This window comes from Anomaloglossus baeobatrachus, chromosome 6 (assembly GCF_048569485.1).
Source record: "Anomaloglossus baeobatrachus isolate aAnoBae1 chromosome 6, aAnoBae1.hap1, whole genome shotgun sequence".
Classification (NCBI taxonomy): Eukaryota; Metazoa; Chordata; class Amphibia; order Anura; family Aromobatidae; genus Anomaloglossus; species Anomaloglossus baeobatrachus.
Genome location: NC_134358.1, coordinates 553,618,139 through 553,640,341, shown reverse-complemented (window position 1 = coordinate 553,640,341; position 22,203 = coordinate 553,618,139). Strand labels below are relative to the sequence as shown.

At 49.0% G+C, this 22,203-nt stretch overlaps 1 protein-coding gene across 1 annotated transcript in view; it reads right to left on the bottom strand.

Moving 5' to 3' along the window:
• SLC25A13 (solute carrier family 25 member 13) overlaps positions 1-22,203 on the bottom strand; it is a 168,593-nt gene that overhangs the window by 44,906 nt on the left and 101,484 nt on the right. Inside the window, 4 exon segments of the mRNA XM_075316869.1 lie at positions 8,898-8,978; positions 9,489-9,541; positions 20,967-21,125; positions 21,491-21,578. Coding sequence (XP_075172984.1) covers positions 8,898-8,978; positions 9,489-9,541; positions 20,967-21,125; positions 21,491-21,578 — 381 coding nt within the window.

Genomic DNA, 22,203 nt, shown 5'->3' with positions numbered 1-22,203 from the left:
AATTAAGGACTGCAGCCAGCTGAGGTCATTAGATTTGCCGTCAGTTAATGAAATGTGGAAAATCTGCCTAGTATTACAAGAATCCAATCCAAGCTGTGCGCAAAATATACAGTACAGAACAAAAGTTTGGACACACCTTCTCATCTCTAGAACAACTGTTAAGAGGAGACTTTGTGCAGCAGCCTTCATGGTAAAATAGCTGCTAGGAAACCTCTGCTAAGGACAGGCAACAAGCAGAAGAGACTTGTTTGGGCTAAAGAACACAAGGAATGGACATTAGACCAGTGGAAATCTGTGCTTTGGTCTGATGAGTCCAAATTTGAGATCTTTGGATCCAACCACCATGTCTTTGTAGAAAAGGTGAACGGATGGACTCTACATGGCTGGTTCCCACCGTGAAGCATGGAGGAGGAGGTGTGATGGTGTGGGGGGGCTTTGCTTGTGACACTGTTGGGGATTTATTCAAAATTGAAGGCATACAGAAGCAGCATGGCTACCACAGCATCTTGCAGCGGCGTGCTATTCCATCCGGTTTGCGTATAGTTGGACCATCATTTAATTTTCAACAGGACAATGACCCCAGACACACCTCCAGGCTGTGTAAGGGCTATTTGGCTAAGAAGGAGAGTGATGGGGTGCTACGCCAGATGACCTGGCCTCCACAGTCACCAGACCTGAACCCAATCGAGATGGTTTGGGGTGAGCTGGACCGCAGAGTGAAGGCAAAAGAGCCAACAAGTGCTAAGCATCTCTGGGAACTCCTTCAATACTGTTGGAAAACCATTTCCAGTGACTACCTCTTGAAGCTCATCAACAGAATGCCAAGAGCGTGCAAAGCAGTAATCAAAGCAAAAGGTGGCTACTGTGAAGAACCGAGAATATAAGACATATTTTCAGTTGTTTCACACTTTTTTGATAAGCATTTCATTCCACATGTGATAATTCATAGTTTTGATGTCTTCAATGTGAATCTACAATTTTTAGAGTCATGAAAATAAAGAAAACTCTTTGAATGAGAAGGTGTGTCCAAACTTTTGGTGTGTACTGTACGTAAATAGACTTGTGCTGTGGATTTTCAGATTTGACACTTTGCAACGCAACAAAATCCGATAAATCGTCACTGATGGACAAAAGGCCAAAAAAAAAAAAAAAAAAGAAAAAGTAACTATGGCATATAAATAAATATGCGGGACCACACGGAGAATCTTCAGATCCGGAAATTGTCACTTATTCTACAGGAGCCACCAATAAAATCCTGAAGGTCAGAGCTGGGATTGCAGAGCCTTTCGCGGGGGGGGGACATGGGTTAAAATGGACACTAATTACAGACCACGTCAGCGTCATCCGGCGGAGATGTTGCCTTTTGTGACGAGCGCGAGATCCCGGAATCACTTGCTCTTCCGCGCAGATGCAAAAAAAAAAAAAAAATGTAAAGTACGTTGCGGCTCGGACGTGGAGATTTCGGCTTTGTTTACATCTCCGGATGACGTCTCGGGTCTCTCGTTTCATTGCCGAGGGTTGAAATAAGAGGGTCAAAGCGACGGGGCATCCAGTCTCTTTTTCTGGCCTTCTAAGTTACACTTTTGCAAAATTAAATATAACTTGCCGGCTCCTAATAACGATATCCCTCGCCGCCATCATCCGTTCTTCCTCCTTAGCGTTGACCTTCGAGCCTTTGTTTGTGTGTTCTCGGCACAAAGACCTGACACATTTTTACCGCGACTGTTTAATGCGATGAAAGCGGCTAAAAAGCTGTTCGCTGAACCAAGGGGTCACGAGGCTCATGGGGTTTTTTGTTGTTTTTTTTTTTCAAAAAGGAAAAAGGAGGGGGGGGGGGAAGAATCAAATTTACAAAACAGAAAATTGCACAATGGAGAAGTGGACAAAATTAGCCATGCGTACTAATTCCCAGTAATTACCACGCAAGGTGAACTCCGCGGGGTCTCGGGAGTCAGCACCCGGTGACGCTCGACTGGAGAGGAAAGTGGAGAGGATCATGTGACACCAACCCCAAGAGAGGCCGCGGAATGTTATCAATGGGCACAAAGGGTTGTTGAGTGGCACGGATCGTGAGGTTGGCATGGATAATAGTAATTACAGGAAGAGAGTGCGTAGCAACCGGTTCTCAGTACGCGCCATCATCACCCTCATACAGCAGGTAGAGAAATCACAATATAGAGGCAATCACGTAATACGGTACACCGGGCAGGAAGGCGGCAGCACGGGGGCTCCCCGACACAAGAAGGCAAGGGCGGGATATACTGCTCGGAGAAAAGTGATAGGACACGTATCAATTACTGACCCCTCATTCAGTCTCATCACCTCCCCGGTGTATAGTTTCCGCCCCACTGCCCCCGGTGTGTACATCCTTTCCCATTACCCCAGTGTATAACATCCGGCCCCATTACCCCCAGTGTATAACATCCGGCCCCATTACCTCCAGTGTATAACATCCGGCCCCATTACCCCCAGTGTATAACATCCGGCCCCATTACCCCCAGTGTATAACATCCGGCCCCATTACCCCCAGTGTATAACATCCAGCCCCATTACCCCCAGTGTATAACATCCGGCCCCATTACCTCCAGTGTATAACATCCAGCCCCATTACCCCCAGTGTATAACATCCAGCCCCATTACCCCCAGTGTATAACATCCGACCCCATTGCCCCCAGTGTATAACATCCAGCCCCATTACCCCCAGTGTATAACATCCGGCCCCATTACCCCCAGTGTATAACATCCAGCCCCATTACCCCCAGTGTATAACATCCAGCCCCATTACCCCCAGTGTATAACATCCAGCCCCATTACCCCCAGTGTATAACATCCGGCCCCATTACCCCCAGTGTATAACATCCAGCCCCATTACCCCCAGTGTATAACATCCAGCCCCATTACCCCAGTGTATAACATCCGGCCCCATTACCCCCAGTGTATAACATCCGGCCCCATTACCCCAAGTGTATAACATCCGGCCCCATTACCCCCAGTGTATAACATCCAGCCCCATTACCCCAGTGTATAACATCCAGCCCCATTACCCCAGTGTATAACATCCAGCCCCATTACCCCCAGTGTATAACATCCGGCCCCATTACCCCCAGTGTATAACATCCGGCCCCATTACCCCCAGTGTATAACATCCAGCCCCATTACCCCCAGTGTATAACATCCGGCCCCATTACCCCCAGTGTATAACATCCGGCCCCATTACCCCAAGTGTATAACATCCGGCCCCATTACCCCCAGTGTATAACATCCGGCCCCATCACCCCAGTGTATAACATCCAGCCCCATTACCCCCAGTGTATAACATCCGGCCCCATTACCCCCAGAGTATAACATCCAGCCCCATTACCCCCAGTGTATAACATCCGGCCCCATTACCCCCCAGTGTATAACATCCAGCCCCATTACCCCCAGTGTATAACATCCGGCCCCATTACCCCCAGTGTATAACATCCGGCCCCATTACCCCCAGTGTATAACATCCGGCCCCATTACCCCCAGTGTATAACATCCGGCCCCATTACCTCCAGTGTATAACATCCGGCCCCATTACCCCCAGTGTATAACATCCAGCCCCATTACCCCCAGTGTATAACATCCGGCCCCATTACCCCCAGTGTATAACATCCAGCCCCATTACCCCCAGTGTATAACATCCGGCCCCATTACCCCAGTGTATAACATCCAGCCCCATTACCCCAGTGTATAACATTTGGTCCCATTACCCCCAGTGTATAACATTTGGCCCCATTACCCCCAGTGTATAACATCCGGCCCCATTACCCCCAGTGTATAACATCCGGCCCCATTACCCCCAGTGTATAACATCCGGCCCCATTACCCCCAGTGTATAACATCCGGCCCCATTACCCCCGGTGTATAACATCCAGCTCCATTACCCCCAGTGTATAACATCCGGTCCCATTACCTCCAGTGTATAACATCCAGCCCCATTACCCCCAGTGTATAACATCCGGCCCCATTACCCCAGTGTATAACATCCAGCCCCATTACCCCCAGTGTATAACATCCGGCCCCATTACCCCAGTGTATAACATTTGGCCCCATTACCCCAGTGTATAACATCCAGCCCCATTACCCCCAGTGTATAACATCCAGCCCCATTACCCCCAGTGTATAACATTTGGCCCCATTACCCCCAGTGTATAACATCCAGCCCCATTACCCCCAGTGTATAACATCCGGCCCCATTACCCCAGTGTATAACATTTGGCCCCATTACCCCAGTGTATAACATTTGGCCCCATTACCCCAGTGTATAACATTTGGCCCCATTACCCCAGTGTATAACATCCGGCCCCATTACCCCAGTGTATAACATTTGGCCCCATTACCCCAGTGTATAACATTTGGCCCCATTACCCCCAGTGTATAACATTTGGCCCCATTACCCCAGTGTATAACATTTGGCCCCATTACCCCAGTGTATAACATCCGGCCCCATTACCTCCAGTGTATAACATCCGGCCCCATTACCCCCGGTGTATAACATCCAGCTCCATTACCCCCAGTGTATAACATCCGGTCCCATTACCTCCAGTGTATAACATCCAGCCCCATTACCCCCAGTGTATAACATCCGGCCCCATTACCCCAGTGTATAACATCCAGCCCCATTACCCCCAGTGTATAACATCCGGCCCCATTACCCCAGTGTATAACATTTGGCCCCATTACCCCAGTGTATAACATCCAGCCCCATTACCCCCAGTGTATAACATTTGGCCCCATTACCCCAGTGTATAACATCCAGCCCCATTACCCCCAGTGTATAACATCCGGCCCCATTACCCCAGTGTATAACATTTGGCCCCATTACCCCAGTGTATAACATTTGGCCCCATTACCCCAGTGTATAACATTTGGCCCCATTACCCCAGTGTATAACATTTGGCCCCATTACCCCAGTGTATAACATCCGGCCCCATTACCCCAGTGTATAACATTTGGCCCCATTACCCCAGTGTATAACATCCAGCCCCATTACCCCCAGTGTATAACATCCAGCCCCATTACCCCCAGTGTATAACATCCAGCCCCATTACCCCCAGTGTATAACATTTGGCCCCATTACCCCAGTGTATAACATCCAGCCCCATTACCCCCAGTGTATAACATCCGGCCCCATTACCCCAGTGTATAACATTTGGCCCCATTACCCCCAGTGTATAACATCCAGCCCCATTACCCCCAGTGTATAACATCCGGCCCCATTACCCCAGTGTATAACATTTGGCCCCATTACCCCAGTGTATAACATTTGGCCCCATTACCCCAGTGTATAACATCCGGCCCCATTACCCCAGTGTATAACATTTGGCCCCATTACCCCAGTGTATAACATTTGGCCCCATTACCCCAGTGTATAACATTTGGCCCCATTACCCCAGTGTATAACATTTGGCCCCATTACCCCCAGTGTATAACATCCGGCCCCATTACCCCCAGTGTATAACATTTGGCCAAATGCCCTTGTTATATAACTTCCCTTGTTTCCGATATATAACATCTGCCATCCTTCGCCATGCCGTCTGCCTTTACTAACATGCCAATATCTGGTGATGCAGATCTCACTGATACAGCACAGTCCTGTAATAGGAGACACCGTTGTAACAAGTCCGGTCATGACATTTCTTTCATCTAAGTCGTCCCACATCCCCAGTGAGTGAGCAGTGGAAGGAGTAGCATCAACTAAGCCACGAAGTGGAGACCCCTGTGACGTGACACAGCAGGGGACCGAGTTCTGAGGAGTCGAGGGCACAAAAAAGTCCCCACCGCTCTGCTGACCCCATAACTGTCCAGACCTCCTCTGTTAACATCAGCACAAACACTGCGCCTGCCGGGAGCTTCATGGCTGAACAGCTGCAGCCGCATATCACCAAGCACAATGCCGAGCCGTACATCACCAAGCACAATGCCGAGCCGTACATCACCAAGCACAATGCCGAGCCGTACATCACCAAGCACAATGCCGAGCCGTACATCACCAAGCACAATGCCGAGCCGTACATCACCAAGCACAATGCCAAGCCGTACATCACCAAGCACAATGCCAAGCCGTACATCACCAAGCACAATGCCGAGCCGTACATCACCAAGCACAATGCCGAGCCGTACATCACCAAGCACAATGCCGAGCCGTACATCACCAAGCACAATGACAAGCCATACATCACCAAGCACAATGCCGAGCCATACATCACCAATCACAATGCCGAGCTGTACATCACCAAGCACAATGCCGAGCCGTACATCACCATGCACAATGCCGAGACGGACATCACCAAGCACAATGCCGAGCCGTACATCACCAAGCACAATGCAGAACCATACATCACCAAGCACAATGCCGAGCCGTACATCACCAAGCACAATGCCGAGCCATACATCACCAAGCACAATGCCGAGCCGTACATCACCAAGCACAATGCCGAGCCGTACATCACCAAGCACAATGCCGAGCCGTACATCACCGAGCACAATGCAGAGCCATACATCACCAAGCACAATGCCGAGCCGTACATCACCAAGCACAATGCCGTGCTGTCCATCACCAAGCACAATGCTGAGCGTCGTATTAAGCGGTGTACAGCAGCCATCACTGGACTCTGGAGGAGACGTGTTCTGTGTAGTGATGGATCACATTGCTCCATCTGCATCTGATGGAGGAGTCTGGATTTGGTGAATGGAGAACGTCACCCCCTGACTGCATTGTGCCCGCTGTACAGTTTGGTGGAGGAGGATAATGCTATGGATGGTTATCACCTCCTTAGCTCCAGTGAAGGGAAATCTTAATGCTTCAGCACAAGACATTGTGGACAATTGTAGACCCTAGCTTTGTGGGAACAGTTTGGGGAAGACTCTTTACTGTTTGCCCGGTGCACAAGGTCGATAAAGGCTTGGAGGGGGAGTTTGGTGGAAGATCCTGACCTGCTGCACAGAGCCCAGACCTCAGCCCCATCCAACACCTATAAACCCAGACTGAGCCCGGCCTCACAAATTCTCTTCTGGATAAAGGGGTTAAAAATTCCCACAGACCATTCCAAAATCGTGTAGAAATCGTTCCCGGAGGAGTGGGAGCCGTTATATCTGCAGAGGAGGCAGAGTGTCTATGAATGCATATTGGGAGATCAGAAAACTGAAGGTGCAATAAGAATGTGTGGCCCTACAACCGGGAGGTCCTGGGGGTCCCATCTGATATTGATGACCTCTCCAATAGTGTAGTCATGGACAACCCCTTTAATTATCCAAGCACTGAATCTTCTGGCCGTACAGGACCTTCTCGGGGCACCAGGGACTGGTTCCACCGATCGATGTGCACGACAAGGGCGCAATTTCCATCTAGTAAGCGATCAGATGGACCGTGACAAGGATGCTCGTTCTATAGGAGCCGGGACACTAATTATTCTCCCTCTGTATTTTCCAAAAAAAAGTAATAAAGAACATGGACTTTTTTTTTTATGGTCCTGCTTTTAAGATGAGTCACGGCGGCTGCAGAACAAGGGGCAGTTCCTGGAATTTAGAGCACGGTCAATGATCAAACAAAGCAGCGCCTGACGTCTCCGGAGAACAAACACGAGCTGGACACTACTTTTTCGGCGGCTGTGACTTGTGCCTGTCAGGTCGCTCCATGGAGAGGACGACGAGCCGAGCCTGTCAGCGCTGTGACATAGGGGTCATCCCGGCTCTACGGGAAAATAGCGAGAAACACCAGAGTCCATCATTATGCAAGCGCACACAGGCAGGATCCGGCGCGCAAGCAGATAGGGACCACTTTGCAGCTTGCTACACTTGGTGGAAAAGTAAAGCACAGCCACAGCAGAGAGGTCCCTATTTTGATAACCAGCAAAGGTAAAGCAGACAGCTGGGAGCTGGTATTATCAGGGAGGGCCCATGGTTATTTGGCCCTTCCCAACCTAAAAATAACAGCCCGCAGCTGCCCCAGAATTGACGCATCACATTAGATCCACCGATTCTGGCACTTTGTCTGGCTCTTCCCGACTGCCCTGGTTTGGTGGCAATTGGGGTAATATTTTTGGAGGTTATTGCCAGCTGGCATTAAGCCCTACTGTTCGTAAAGGAGAGGCGTCTATCAGACACCTCCATTGTTTAACCAGTAATCCAATGAAAATCTCACACACAAAAATAATCATGGACCTTCCCAGACTGATAATACTAGCCCCCATCTGTCTGCTTTATCTTGGATAGTTATCAAAAATGGGGGACCCCACATCATTTTTTATTATTATTATTTATCTCTTTTCCGGCAGCGACCCTGTAGTCAGAGAGGAGTCTAGATGTAGATTCCACCCATATCAGCTATTTTCCTGCCCCACAGCCCTCCAGTTAGGGTCGTCCGGAAGAATGCCTGTGTTTCCCATTGATTTCTATTATACGCAGCACTCGAGTCGACCCCGCCTGAGCGTCTGACCTTCTCGATGCAAGTAACAAGCACCCGAGCATTTTAGTGCTTGCTCATCACTAGTCCCCACACGAATACATACATTATATTATTTGTTATATATATCTATCTCTATATATATATATATATATATATATATATATATATATATATATATATATATATATATATATATATATATATCTATATATCTATATATCTATATAGAGAGAGAGAGAGAGAGAGAGAGATATATACACACATATACAAAAATATATATATATATATATATATATATACACACACACACACACACACACACACATACAATAAAAAAAAATATATCCAATAATATATTGTAACAATATTAATATATTGCAATATTAATACATTAAAATATAACAATATTACAGTAATAAAATGATAAAAATAATAGGAATAATACAGTAAATGCAGAACTTACACATCCGCCGGCGAGGATCTCAGCCGCTAAGGGAATGGAGCCATCTTTAATTGTAAATTTATCTCGTACAAAGTCGTTTACCTAAAACACAGATAACCGAAATAGTTAATGTTGATCAATAGGAGGCGGATGTGCAGTAGCCACCACGAGAAGACGGGGCAGGTCCGGAATGGAGCATTTCTGGCCACCTGCTGGCGCTACCGTCACCGGAAAAAGCTGGTCGTTTGTGGGGGTGCGGGGTATAGGACCCCGTTGGCTGATCAGACAATGATGACCTTTCCTAAGGATAGGCCATCAATGTAAAAGTAGAGGACAAACCCTTTAATTGAAAAACAGTCCACCGTTTTGTGTTTACAGCTCCTATGCCCATCCATGTATCTCCATGGTTACAGACTACAAACAAACCCCCATGTAGTCAGGTCCTGAAGTTTTGTTATTTATTTTTCTCACTACTTAACCCCCCCCCCCTTAGCTTACAGAGAGTAGAAGAGACGGGTAAAGGAAGAGGAAGAATAAAATGGCAGGGTCGGGATAAGGAATCCAACAAGTCATTAGAACCTTTAAAAGGAGACTCGTGAGCACAAAACTTACCGTAAGTTTAATGGCTTTTTCTGGAGCAACTCCCAGTAGTTGAGGAAGTAGACCTGTAAAGAGAAAGACCAAATTTTTTGTTATCAATTAAAGGGGTATCCTGCTAAAAAGAATCCTCATTATAGGTGATAACTCCTAGATCTTTGGTGGGCCAACCGCCAAGACCCCCACGATCACCAGATTGGAGCGGCACTCCATCCATTCATAGGACTTCCGGAGGACAGCGCTCGGTTTTCCACCTTAGGGCTGTTCAGGTTGACTGTTACTCTTTTACTTTGCTTACATGAGACTGCAAAAAATGTTTTTTTTTCATTTTGGAAAGCGTCATACTGACCGGGGTCGACCTGACGAAGGCTCCGAAATGTGTGCACAATGTAGGGAGGTGAGAAAAATCAAATATTTCCATGTAACGGCCTCGGAGCCCACTCACTGGGAGCAGAGCCCAATTTCCAGCACTGGGCACACGTCCCCCCCCCCCCTTCTAGGGTGATGCCGGAGGTGAGCTGCGGATCTCCTACACCCAGGGGTGTCAGCAGTTTAGGAAAAGTTGTGGGCGGGAAGGGTGTGATGTGCAGAAGTTTCCTCACCCTAGGTTTTATTTCCTAAATACTAATAAAACTTCTTAAAGGAGTCGTCCAGGTAAAAAGAAAGACATTCCACATATATTTGAAGCTTATTTTCTTGCACACTTAATACATTTTGGGTTTCCTCCTCTGTTTAGGAGGCTGGGGTGGAGAACGGATACTGGAGGACCTATCCAGCCATCCAGACCCTATGATGTGAATGGACAGTGTGTAAACGCTTCATGTCTCCTGCGGGGGCGCTGCAGGGAAACGGAACACTTACTGGAGAGTTTCCCTACAGATCCCAGTGGATTGCGGAGGGGTCCCGGGAGGAAGGGGGCACTTTCTGAACAATGCAGCTCCTCCATGAGCCTAATGTAGCATCTTTTACAACTTCTTAAGATAGTTTTATTACTGATCACAAGTGTTGGGTGTGGCAGCTCGGCTTTCGGTCCTGCGCTCGAGACAGGGCGACGTTTCCTTTGACAAGAGACATGTGGAGGGGGCTGGAAAGGGACTGGTCAAGGAAGATACACTAATAGTTGGAGGGCGATTTCTAAAAAATTTTATTTAACACATTGATGATTCAAATATTAAACTCAGAAGGAAAAAAAAAAAAAAAAAAGGGGGGGTAAAAACCCTTGAAAAAAGTTTTAGGTAGGTGTGTAGTCTGCAGACTTGTTTGTCCAGCACTGTATACGCACACACTGTATATGTGGCACAGATTACATAAGGAGCAGACAAAATTGGGGCTGACACAAAAAGAAAAGAAGGGAATTTTGTTTACTTACCGTAAATGCCTTTTCTTCTAGCTCCAATTGGGAGACCCAGCCAATTGGGTGTATAGCTACTGCCTCCGGAGGCCACACAAAGTATTACACTTAAAAGTGTAAACCCCTCCCCTCTGCTATACACCCTCCCGTGCATCACGGGCTCCTCAGTTTTGGTGCAAAAGCAGGAAGGAGGAAACTTATAAATTGGTCTAAGGTAAATTCAATCCGAAGGATGTTCGGAGAACTGAAACCATGAACCAAAAGAACAATTCAACATGAACAACATGTGTACACAAAAGAACAAACAGCCCGAAGGGAACAGGGGCGGGTGCTGGGTCTCCCAATTGGAGCTAGAAGAAAAGGAATTTACGGTAAGTAAACAAAATTCCCTTCTTCTTTGTCGCTCCATTGGGAGACCCAGACAATTGGGACGTCCAAAAGCAGTCCCTGGGTGGGTAAAAGAATACCTCGGTAAAAGAGCCGTAAAACGGCTCCTTCCTACAGGTGGGCAACCGCCGCCTGAAGGACTCGCCTACCTAAGCTGGCATCTGCCGAGCGTAGGTATGCACTAGATAGTGCTCCGTGAAAGTGTGCAGACTCAACCAGGTAGTCGCCTGACACACCTGCTGAGCCGTAGCCTGGTGCAGCAACGCCCAGGACGCACCCACGGCTCTGGGAGAATGGGCCTTCAGCCTTGAAGGAACCGGAAGCCCAGCCGAACGGTAGGCTTCAAGAATTGGTTCCTTGATCCACCGAGCCAAGTTGACTTGGGAGCTTGCGACCCTTTACTCTGGCCAGCGACAAGGACAAAGAGCGCATCCGAGCGGCGCAGGAGCGCCGTACGAGAAATGTAGAGTCTGAGTGCTCTCACCAGACCTAACAAGTGCAAATCCTTTTCACGTTGGTGAACCGGATGAGAACAAAAGGAAGGTAAGAAGGTATCCTGATTGAGATGAACAGAGGATACCACCTTCGGGAGAAATTCCAGAACCGAGCGCAGAACCAGCTTGTCCTGGTGAAACACCAGGAAGGGGGACTTGCATGACAGCGCTGCTATGTCAGACACTCTGCGGAGTGACGTGACTGCACTAGGAAGACCACCTTCTGCGAAAGGCGTGAAAGAGAATATCCCTCATTGGCTCGAAGGGTGGTTTCTGAAGAGCCGGTATCACCCTGTTCCGATCCCAGGGTTCTAGCCGACGCTTGTAAGGAGGGACTATGTGGCAAACCCCCTGCAGGAACGTGCGTACCTGAGGGAGTTTGGCTAGACGCTTTTGAAAAAAAAAAACACAGAAAGCGCCGAAACTTGTCCCTTAAGGGAACCGAGAGACAACCCCTTTTCCATTCCGGATTGAAGGAAGGACAGAAAGTGGGCAAGGCGAATGGCCAGAGAGTAAAACTCTGATCAGAGCACCAGGATAAGAAGATCTTCCACGTCCTGTGGTAGATCTTGGCGGACGTTGGTTTCCTGGCCTGTCTCATAGTGGCAATGACCTCTTGAGATAACCCTGAAGACGCTAGGATCCAGGACTCAATGGCTACGCAGTCAGGTTGAGGGCCGCCGAATTCAGATGGAAAAAAAAACGGCCCTTGAGACAGCAAGTCTGGCCGGTCTAGTAGTGTCCACGGTTGGCCTACCGTGAGATGCCACAGATCCGGGTACCACGACCTCCTCGGCCAGTCTGGAGCGACGAGGATGGCGCGGTGGCTGTCGGATCTGATCCTGCGTAACACTCTGGGCAGCGGTGCCAGAGGAGGAATACGTGAGGCAGGGAAACTGCGACCAATCCTGCACTAATGCGTCTGCCGCCAGAGCTTTGTGATCTTGAGAACGTGCCATGAATGCCGTGACTTTGTTGTTGTGCCGGGACGCCAATAGGTCGACGTCCGGCTTCCCCCAGCGGCAACAAATCTCTTGAAACACGTCCGGTCGAAGAGACCATTCCCCTGCGTCCATGCCCTGGCGACTGAGAAAGTCTGCTTCCCAGTTTTCTACGCCCGGGATGTGAACTGCGGAGATGGTGGAGGCTGTGGCTTCCACCCACAGCAGAATCCGCCGGACTTGCTGGAAGGTTTGCCGACTGCTTGTGCCGCCTTGGTGGTTGATGTATGCCACCGCCTTGGCGTTGTCAGACTGAATTCGGATCTGCCTGCCTTCCAGCCATGGCTGGAACGCTTTTAGGGCTAGAACACTGCCCTTATCTCCAGAACATTGATCTGGAGGGAAGACTCTGCTGAGTCCATGTACCCTGAGCCCTGTGGCGGAGGAAGACTCCCTGACAGACTCGCGTCTGCCGTGACCACAGGCCAGGATGTGGGCAGGAAGGATTTTTCCTTTGACAAGAGTGGGAAGAAGCCACCACTGAAGGGAGGCCATGGCTGCCCGAGAAGGAGCAACGTCCTTGTCGAGGGACGTCGATTTGCTGTCCCATTTGCGGAGAAAGTCCCATTAAAGTGGGCGCAGATGAATCAGCGCAAACGGAGCTGCCTCTATTGCTGCCACCAACTTCTCTAGGAAGTGCATGAGGCGCCTCAAAGGGTGTGACTGGGCTCGAAGGAACGATTGCACCCCTGTCTGTAGTGAACGCTGTTTGTCCAGCGGAAGCTTCACTATCGCTGAGAGAGTATGAAACTCCATGCCGAGATATGTCAGTGATTGGGCCGGTGTCAATTTTGACTTTAGGAAAAATTGATGAACCACCCGAATCTCTGGAGAGTCTCTAGAGCCATGTTCAGGCTGTGCTGGCATGCCACCCGAGAGGGGGCCTTGACCAGCAGATTGCCTGAGAGAGTAGGACCGCTACCACAGTTGTCATGACCTTGGTGAAGGCCCGTAGGGCTGTCACCAGGCCGAAAGTTAGTGCCACGAACTGAAGGTGTTCGTTCCCTATGTCGAAGCGCAGGAAGTGCTGATATTCTGATACAATCGGCACATGGAGATAAGCATCCCTGATGTCGATTGATGCTAGGAAGCCTCCTTGGGCCATCAAAGGCGATGGCAAGCGGAGAGATTCCATCCGGAACCGTCAGGTTCTCTGTCCGTTGAGCAGTGTGAAGTCCAGAACGGGGCGGGGTGATCCGTCCTATCTGGTACCATGAACAAGCTGGAGTAAAAAGCCGCGACTACGTTCTTGAAGGGGAACGAGGATCGCAACTCCTCCTGCCTTCGGAGTGTTCACCGCCTGGAAACGTGCATCGGCTCGCTCGGGGGACGGAGATGCTGTGAAGCAACGAGTCGGAGGACGAGAACTGAGCTCTATCCTGTGACCGTAAGACAGAAAGTCTCCTACATCGGTCTTGGACATGTGGGGACCACTCCCCTGACCTGGACCGCCATGCAGAAAAGGTTCTCTGTGCCCGGCGGAGGATGAAAATACCCTCGCCTGAGACGTCAAAGACGCTAATTGCGGAGCACAGGATGACCGCATTGATCTGAGACAGAGCAGCTGAGATAGCCTGGAGTGCCCACCCCTGCAAAGGCCGGGGCAACGGACGCGCCTATGGCTTCATAGATGGATCCCATTAGGAGTTCTATCTGTCTGTCCGTGGCATTCTTGAGCGTGGACCCGCCAGCCACTGCTACTACTGATCTAGCCGCCAGTCCAGAGACTGGAGGGCACCTTATGACACTGAGCCGAAACCTTAACAACGTCAGAGAGGAAGGGACAACGTGTGTTATAAGGCGTTCAGTAAAACGCTTGTCCGGGAAGGTGTGCTTCTGGACAGTATCTGTGCATTAGCTTGACTGGGACTGCGGTTCGTGCTGGAGTTTACCACGTAATAACTAGAGGCCACCCCAGGAACACGCTTCGTCGCAGACCGATAGAGGCCTGGGGCGATCCCGCAGTGCCCGGACCTGTGTAAGGGACCGGTCTGGACTGCAAACTCCTAGTCTCTTAGCCGACCATTTGTCCATAGCCTGAGACATGGATAGTGAAAATGACCCAGAGAGTTTCTCAGCAAAGCTGTAACTCTGTCCCTGCCGCCTGGACAGGGAACGCCGGCGAAGTTTTCATCATGCAAACTCTGTCCCTGTCATCTGTGCAGTGCCCGTAATATAGGCGCACAAGAGGTTAAAATAAGCCAGTGTCTTGGCACCCTTACTCTTTAAGAGCAGACAACAGCCTGTCGTCCGCAGAGTAATCAGTGAGGGTATACAGCCAAAAACAAATAATGCTGCCGAACAGTGAAATCATATACCATATAAATAAACACATATACATATATATATATATATATATATATATATATATATATATATATATATATATATATATATATATATATATATATATATATATATATATATATATATATACACTGCGGCACCAAGGGGGGGACAACACCCTAGGAAGACCACCTTTGAAAAAACTGGTGCCCCCCAGTGCTCAGTGAGGGGGAAGGAGGATAGCAACGTATGCTCCAGCCCTCCCTACGTTATGATGCAGGTGTCTGCAGGAATCCGGTGGTCTATAGGGATCAGTGCGGGGGGGCGGAGGACAGCGAGGTGTGCTCCAGCCCTCACTGTCGGCAACATACCGACCATCCCGCCCTTCTCCCTGACTGGCAGGCTCAGGGGCGGGAGTGTTAACCCACTAGGCCGCAAAAGCCGGGGACTAAAGTAAAAACCGCGGCCGGCAAACAGGCACAGTCGGCGCGGTAGTCCCGGACAAACAATGCACACCGCAGTCGCAGCTGCGTCTGAGGCCAAGGTGCTTCATGCACCGTGCCAACGGGGACACAGAGTACCTGTAGCTGCAGGGTGTCCCTGACGATACTCCGTCTCCTGTCCGGCAGGGGCTGCGGATGTGGCTTGTAGCCACCAGATTCTCTGCCCCGGGTCTCCCTCAGCTGCAGCCAGAAGTTGCTGAAAAACATGGCTGACGGCGTTCTCTGAGGAGGAGGGAGGCGTGGGCGTAGTCACAAAAAAGTGCGGGAATCTGGTGCCTCAGCGTGGGTAGTGAGGGGGGCGGAGGACAGCTCAATGTACTACAGCCCTCACTGTCGGCGTCATACCGACCGTCCCGCCCTTTTCCCTGACTGGCAGGTCTGGGGGCGGGAGAATCCCATACTAGGCCGCAAAAGCCGGGGATTAAAGTTGAAATCGCGGCCGGCCAGCAGTGCACGGTCGGCGCGGTAGTCCCGGACCCACACGCACGCCGCAGTCGCTGCAGCGTCTGGGCCCAAGGTGCTTTATGCGCCGTCCCAACGGGGACACAGAGCACCTGGAATATGCGGTACTAGGCCGCAGAAGCCGGGGACTAGAGTATAAGTGCGGCCGGCAACAAGCGCGGTCAGCGCGGTAGTCCCGGCGCACTAACACGCCCAGCAGTGCTGCAGCGTGTATGACACAAGCGCTCCATGCGCCGTCCCTAAGGGGACACAGAGTACCTCACAGAGTAGCAGGGCCATGTCCCTGACGATACCCAGCTCCTGTCCAGCAGATTCCCAGGGGCTGCGGAGGGAGCACGGTCCCAGTGTCTGGAGACCGATTATGGATCCCACTTCACCCAGAGCCCTGCAGGGATGGGGAAGGAAAACAGCATGTTGGCTCCTGCCTATGTACCCGCAATGGGCACCTCAACCTTAACAACACCGCCGACCAGAGTGGGGTGAGAAGGGAGCATGCTGGGGGCCCTATATGGGCCCACTTTTCTTCCATCCGATACAATCAGCAGCTGCTGCTGACTAAGTTGTGGAGCTATGCGTGGATGTGTGCCTCCTTCGTGCACAAAGCATAAAAACTGAGGAGCCCGTGATGCACGGGAGGGTGTATAGCAGAGGGGAGGGGTTTACACTTTTAAGTGTAATACTTTGTGTGGCCTCCGGAGGCAGTAGCTATACACCCAATTGTCTGGGTCTCCCAATGGAGCGACAAAGAAAAGGGAAATAAGGAGAAAGAAAAATAAAAGAAAACAAAAGGAACGTATGAGGGGGAAAAAAAAAAGGGGGGGGGAAGGAGAAAGGAAAAGAAAAAGGACAAAAAATGAAAGGAAAAAATGAGTGCGAAAAAAAAAGGCAAAAGAAAAAAAACAAGGAAAAAAAAAGGCAGAAAAGAAATAGAACAAAGAAAAGAAAAGGAAAAAAAAAACAAAAAAATGAGAAAAAGAAATAGAAAAAAGAAAGAAGAAAAAAGGAAAATATGAGGTTAAAAAAACGAGGCAAAAAAAGATAAAGGAAAATAAAACAAAAGGTGAAAAAAGATAAATGGAAAAAAAGATAGAGAAGGAAAAGTAAAAAAAAGACGGAAAATACGAGAAAAAAAAAGGAAGAAAAAAAAAGATAAAAGAAGAAAATAACAAGAAGGAAAATACGAGAAAAAAAAGGAAAAAAAAATAAAGGAAAAAAAAGATAGAGAAGAAAAAAAGGAAAGAAAAGAGGAAAAAAAAAAGATAAAGACAAGAAAAAAAAAAAGAATAAAGATAAAGGAAAAAACAAAAAAAAGAAGGAAAATACAAGAAAAAAAAAAAGGAAAAAAATGAAGAAAAAAAAAAAAGATTATGGGGTTGACCTGTGAACCTTACTGGTTCAGGAAGCAAGAAACTGAAATATTTAGCAAAGGAAATCCCATCATCTTCATAATCCAGACAATTTGGAAAGAAGGATAGATGATGAGTGAATGAATGTAAATCAGCAGATTGGAGCCCCCCAGCCCCCCGCGCCTCGTCTGATGTCATTTCCCCTTTACGACTATTTTCCTGGGATTTAGCGTTTTCTGTTTAGCTTTCATTAAAGGTTTTTTTCTTTTTTACATCTTTTTGCTTATTTAATTTACATTTACAGATTTAGAGGGTTCTTTTTTTTTCCCCGGGATTTACGAGGTCGACGTAAGGCGAATATTTACGATCTTGGGTACAATCCATTTTTTTTTTTGTTACTGGGTGGAGGATTTTCATATAATTTTTGCAGTCGTATTACGTCACATCTTGTAAAGTCTCCTTAAATGTGGGCGTCTGCAGATTTCACCCATTGGCGCCACCTTGCATTTTTTATTTAGATTAGATCACCCCAATTAAAGAGCATCATATACTGAATCCATCGGTCACATCCCTTTAATAAAAAGTAACAGGGGACTTGTAATGGGGCAGAAACCTGCTGTGATGTCATCGACGTAATGTGACCTTTCATATTTAAAGGGAAACTGTCAGGCGCGATGTGCACCCCGTACCACGAGCAGTTCTGGGTGAATAGGTTCCCTTTAAAGTGTTTTCTCTAGAAGCTCATTTTTTGGGGGGGAAGCCTTAAAGGGATTTTCTCATCTTTTCTGTTCAGGAGCACGCCGCTCCTAGCCTCCGTAGCTTCCTGGGGGTAGTGAGCTCCTGAAGACTGACCGGTCGGGACGGCGGTTCGTTTGAGCCTTTGATCTTAACAGATCACGCTTTACTCCAGAAGCATTGTCAACATGGTGGCCGAATTGAGCTAACTGGCCACCTTCAGAGCAGCGCTCGCAAGTTGAATAGCAGAGATCCAAAAGCTGTGCTTCTTCCCTAGAACACTGACCACCTCTGGTAGACCGCAGCGGTGACCGGAAGCCTAGACAACGAGAAGTGAACTATACAATTGAAGAAAAACCTCCGATCAAGAACAGAGAGGATTCTTAATACAAGGCAAATTATAACCATTGGGTTAAGATAACCCCTTTAATTTTTGTTTTTTAAGGGAATCTTCCTCCGCACTGAATAATAATAAAATGAGGGGTGGTGGGGAAAAGAGGTAGGGGAAAACGTATACAACATTGTAACAGTGCCCCCCCCTGTTCCTGGAATTGTCTTCATATAAAGTCACTACTCAAAAGAGTGGGTGTGAACCCTTTCCCATCCAGGGGGTGGATCTAAGGAGAGGTGGAGGATTCAGCCACATGTTTTGAGTTAGTTGATGCTTTGTTGGGTGAAGGTCTAGGATCTGTTGCTGCGGCCAGGTCCTGGTGCCCATGTATGGACTATTGAACAGTGAAGATCGGCTGCTACGTGGGATTGTGTTGTCTCGGCCGCGCTGCTGGATTTAAGGAACGCATCTAAGGACTGTTGTTGCATTTTCCTTGGCGTCGGATTGCCGGGTGGCGCCCTCGGATCTGTTTCCTTCGTGTGGACTCATTGTGGACTCTAAAGAACCATTTGGATATGGATGTTCTATGCTCCCTGACTCAAATCTCATTGGATTGTTCCTCGGCCTGCTCTGTCACATACCCTGTCACAAACATATATTGGTAACTATTGAGTTTGGTAGCAGAAGGATCTTCAGTCCAGATATCCGCAAAGTAAAGGCAAATAAATATGGGGGAAAGGGAGTCAACTTTTCATCCACGACTCTCATAGGACACCATCGGCCAACTTCTATTCAAGGGCTTATACAAGGTTTAGATGATAACCTCCCCAATCCATAGGACAGTAGATCTCTTCCGTTTCGCTGGTGGTCTGAGCACTGGGAACACCATAGATCCCATGTGAATGGAGCAGAGGTTGAGCAAGGGTAGGCGCGGCCGGACCCTCAGTGCTCATGAAGTTTAGATGGAGGGCAACCTACAAACTTGGAAACAGCCCAAGCCCCTTAACAATGGCGGCCAAGAACCGGCCTTCAAGCCTCCATGACCTGCTTGAACAGAGCGAAGCACTGTATTTTTCGGAATATAAGACGCATTTTTCCTCCCAGAAAGTTGGGAGGAAAGTGAGGGGTGCGTCTTATAATCTGAATGTAGCTTACCGGGAATGATGGAGAGGAGTTGAAAGAGGTCAGGGGAATACTGCGACGGCTAGGCTAGTGCTATTGCAGGTGTGCGGGTGCTGCGGTAGCTGTGCATGGCCTACGGTGGCTGGTGCGGGGTCTGCGGCGCCTAGGGTTGAGTACTTCAAATAATGGTGCTTGGAGTCAGCGTGTGTGCAGATGGAGCTCTCTGCTCAGGATCTCATCTGTTCACACGCTGCCTCTGGGCCATTGATCTACCAGCAACGTACTTAAGGAAATTGGTGCCCGGAGGCGGCGCATTCGTAGATGAGATCTCGGCTTGCCATTGAGCTGAGAGCTCAATCTACGTATGTGCCGAGTCTGGGCACCATTTTTTATTTTTTTTTACGCCCTCACTGCCCGCCGCCGCAGCCTGAGCCCCAGCACAGCTGCCCCAGCCGCCGCCGCAACCCTAGCACAGCCGACAGTTTCTAAACAGCATCTGGGGTACCCACTCCCCGCAACATCGCCCTCCTCCACCACCGCCCCTGCCTCCTGTGACCCTTCTCCACCACCTCCCCTGCCTCCTGTGACCCTACTCCAGCACCGCCCCTGCCCCGTGACCCTGCTCCACCACCGCCCCTGCCTCCTGTGACCCTGCTCCACCACCGCCCCTGCCTCCTGTGACCCTTCTCCACCACCGCCCCTGCCTCCTGTGACCCTACTCCAGCACCGCCCCTGCCCCCTGTGACCCTGCTCCACCACCACCCCGGCATCCTGTGACCCTGCTCCACCACCGCCCCTACCTCCTGTGACCCTGATCTACCACAGCCCCTGCCTCCTGTGACCCTTCACCACCGCCCCTGCCTCCTGTGACCCTGCTCCACCACAGCCCCTGCCTCCTGTGACCCTGCTCCACCACCGCCCCGCCTCCGGTCACCCTGCTCCACCACCGTCCCTGCCTCCTGTCACCCTGCTCCACCACCGTCCCTGCCTCCTGTGACCCTGCTCCACCACCGCCCCTGCCTCATGATCCTTCTCCACCGCCCCTGCCTCCTGTGACCCTGCTCCATCACCGTCCCTGCCTCCTGTGACCCTGCTCCACCACCGCCCCTGCCTCCTGTGACCCTGCTCCACCACTGCCCCGCCTCCTGTGACCCTGCTCCACCACCGCCCCTGCCTCATGATCCTTCTCCACCGCCCCTGCCTCCTGTGACCCTGCTCCACCACTGCCCCGCCTCCTGTCACCCTGCTCCACCACCACCCCTGCCTCCTGTGACCCCGCTCCACCACCGTTGCTACCCCCTCCGGTAAGACACCACCGGATCATAAGATGGACCCCATTTTTTCACATTTTTTTTCTGAATTTGGGGTGCGTCTTCTAAACTGAAAAATATCGTATATATAAAAAAAAAAAGGAAGCTTCACACGAGCAATGGCTGGTCAATAGGGAAGATACAAAAGTGGGCGCTTTGACTGACCTCTGTAAAGTCCGAAAAAACCTTCGTACCGCAATACTTTCTTAAAACAGTCAAAGCTGTTCTTGTACATGAGCTCCCCTACGAAGGATCCAGTCGATCTCTGGTTCTGCATCCTCGTTTTCACCAGGTCGATGGGGTAGACGGCGGTGGCGCCAACGGCTTTATTGGGGAGCAAAAAAAAATAATAATAATCGAGTGGTTACAGAATACAATTATGGTAAGTGCAGATGTTTCATAAGACTTAATGAAGTTACATTAAACGCTCCTCCAAGACTTAATCAATGGAGAAGAACTGACGGTTTTATTAAACTTTATAAAACTTGTTTCGGGACAAGTCATCGGTACAACCCTCAACCCTCCGACAGCCACGAAGTACAATGGCCGGTGCACATAACACTGACAGGGGAGGTGACCCGTGAAGCCAAGCTTCTGTGGGAATAGACAGGGAGAGCATTGTGCACCCAATACAGGGGAGGCCGGGGGCGATCACTGAGATAAGACGGCTACAGTCAACCATGACTAACCTCCAGCGATTGAACCAAGAGCAAATCTGTACGCCGACTCGGCCACTTGGACAAGGACAGTACGAGACACTTCTCCTGAGCCCTGATGCTTGAAGGAAAAAGGACAACATAAGACACCTGCTATTGTGAGACAGACACAGCGGAGCACGTATCAAGTTACCTGCGACTGTACGCAAAGCACCTATATATGAAGGAAAAGAAGAAAAACCATGGTAAAAAAGGTATAGAGTGAGAAAAGAAAGAAAGAAGAAAATAAAAAAGAACAGGGAGAAAAAAAATGGAAAAAAAAGACGAAGAAAAAAAAGGTGGGATAAAAGGTATAAAAGAGGGGAAAAAACAGTAAAAAGGTATAAAGTGAGAAAAGAAAGAAAAAAGAGAAAAAAAAAAAACAGGGAGAAAAAAATGGAAAAAAAGACGAAGAAAAAAAGGTGGGATAAAAGGTATAAAAGAGGGAAAAAACGGGTAAAACTATATAGAATGAGAAAAGAAAAAAAAAAAAGAACAGAGAAAAAGAAAAAAAAAAAACGAAGAGACAAAAGAAGGGAAAAAAATATAAACGAGGGGGAAGAAAAAAAAAAAAAAAAATAAGTAAAAAGGTATAGAGTGAGAAAATAAAAAGAAGAAAAAAAAGAAGACATGAGAAAAGGGAGGAGGAAAGAGAAAAAAAAAGGGGGAAAAAAAAAAGGTATAAACGGGGGGAAAATAAAGACAAA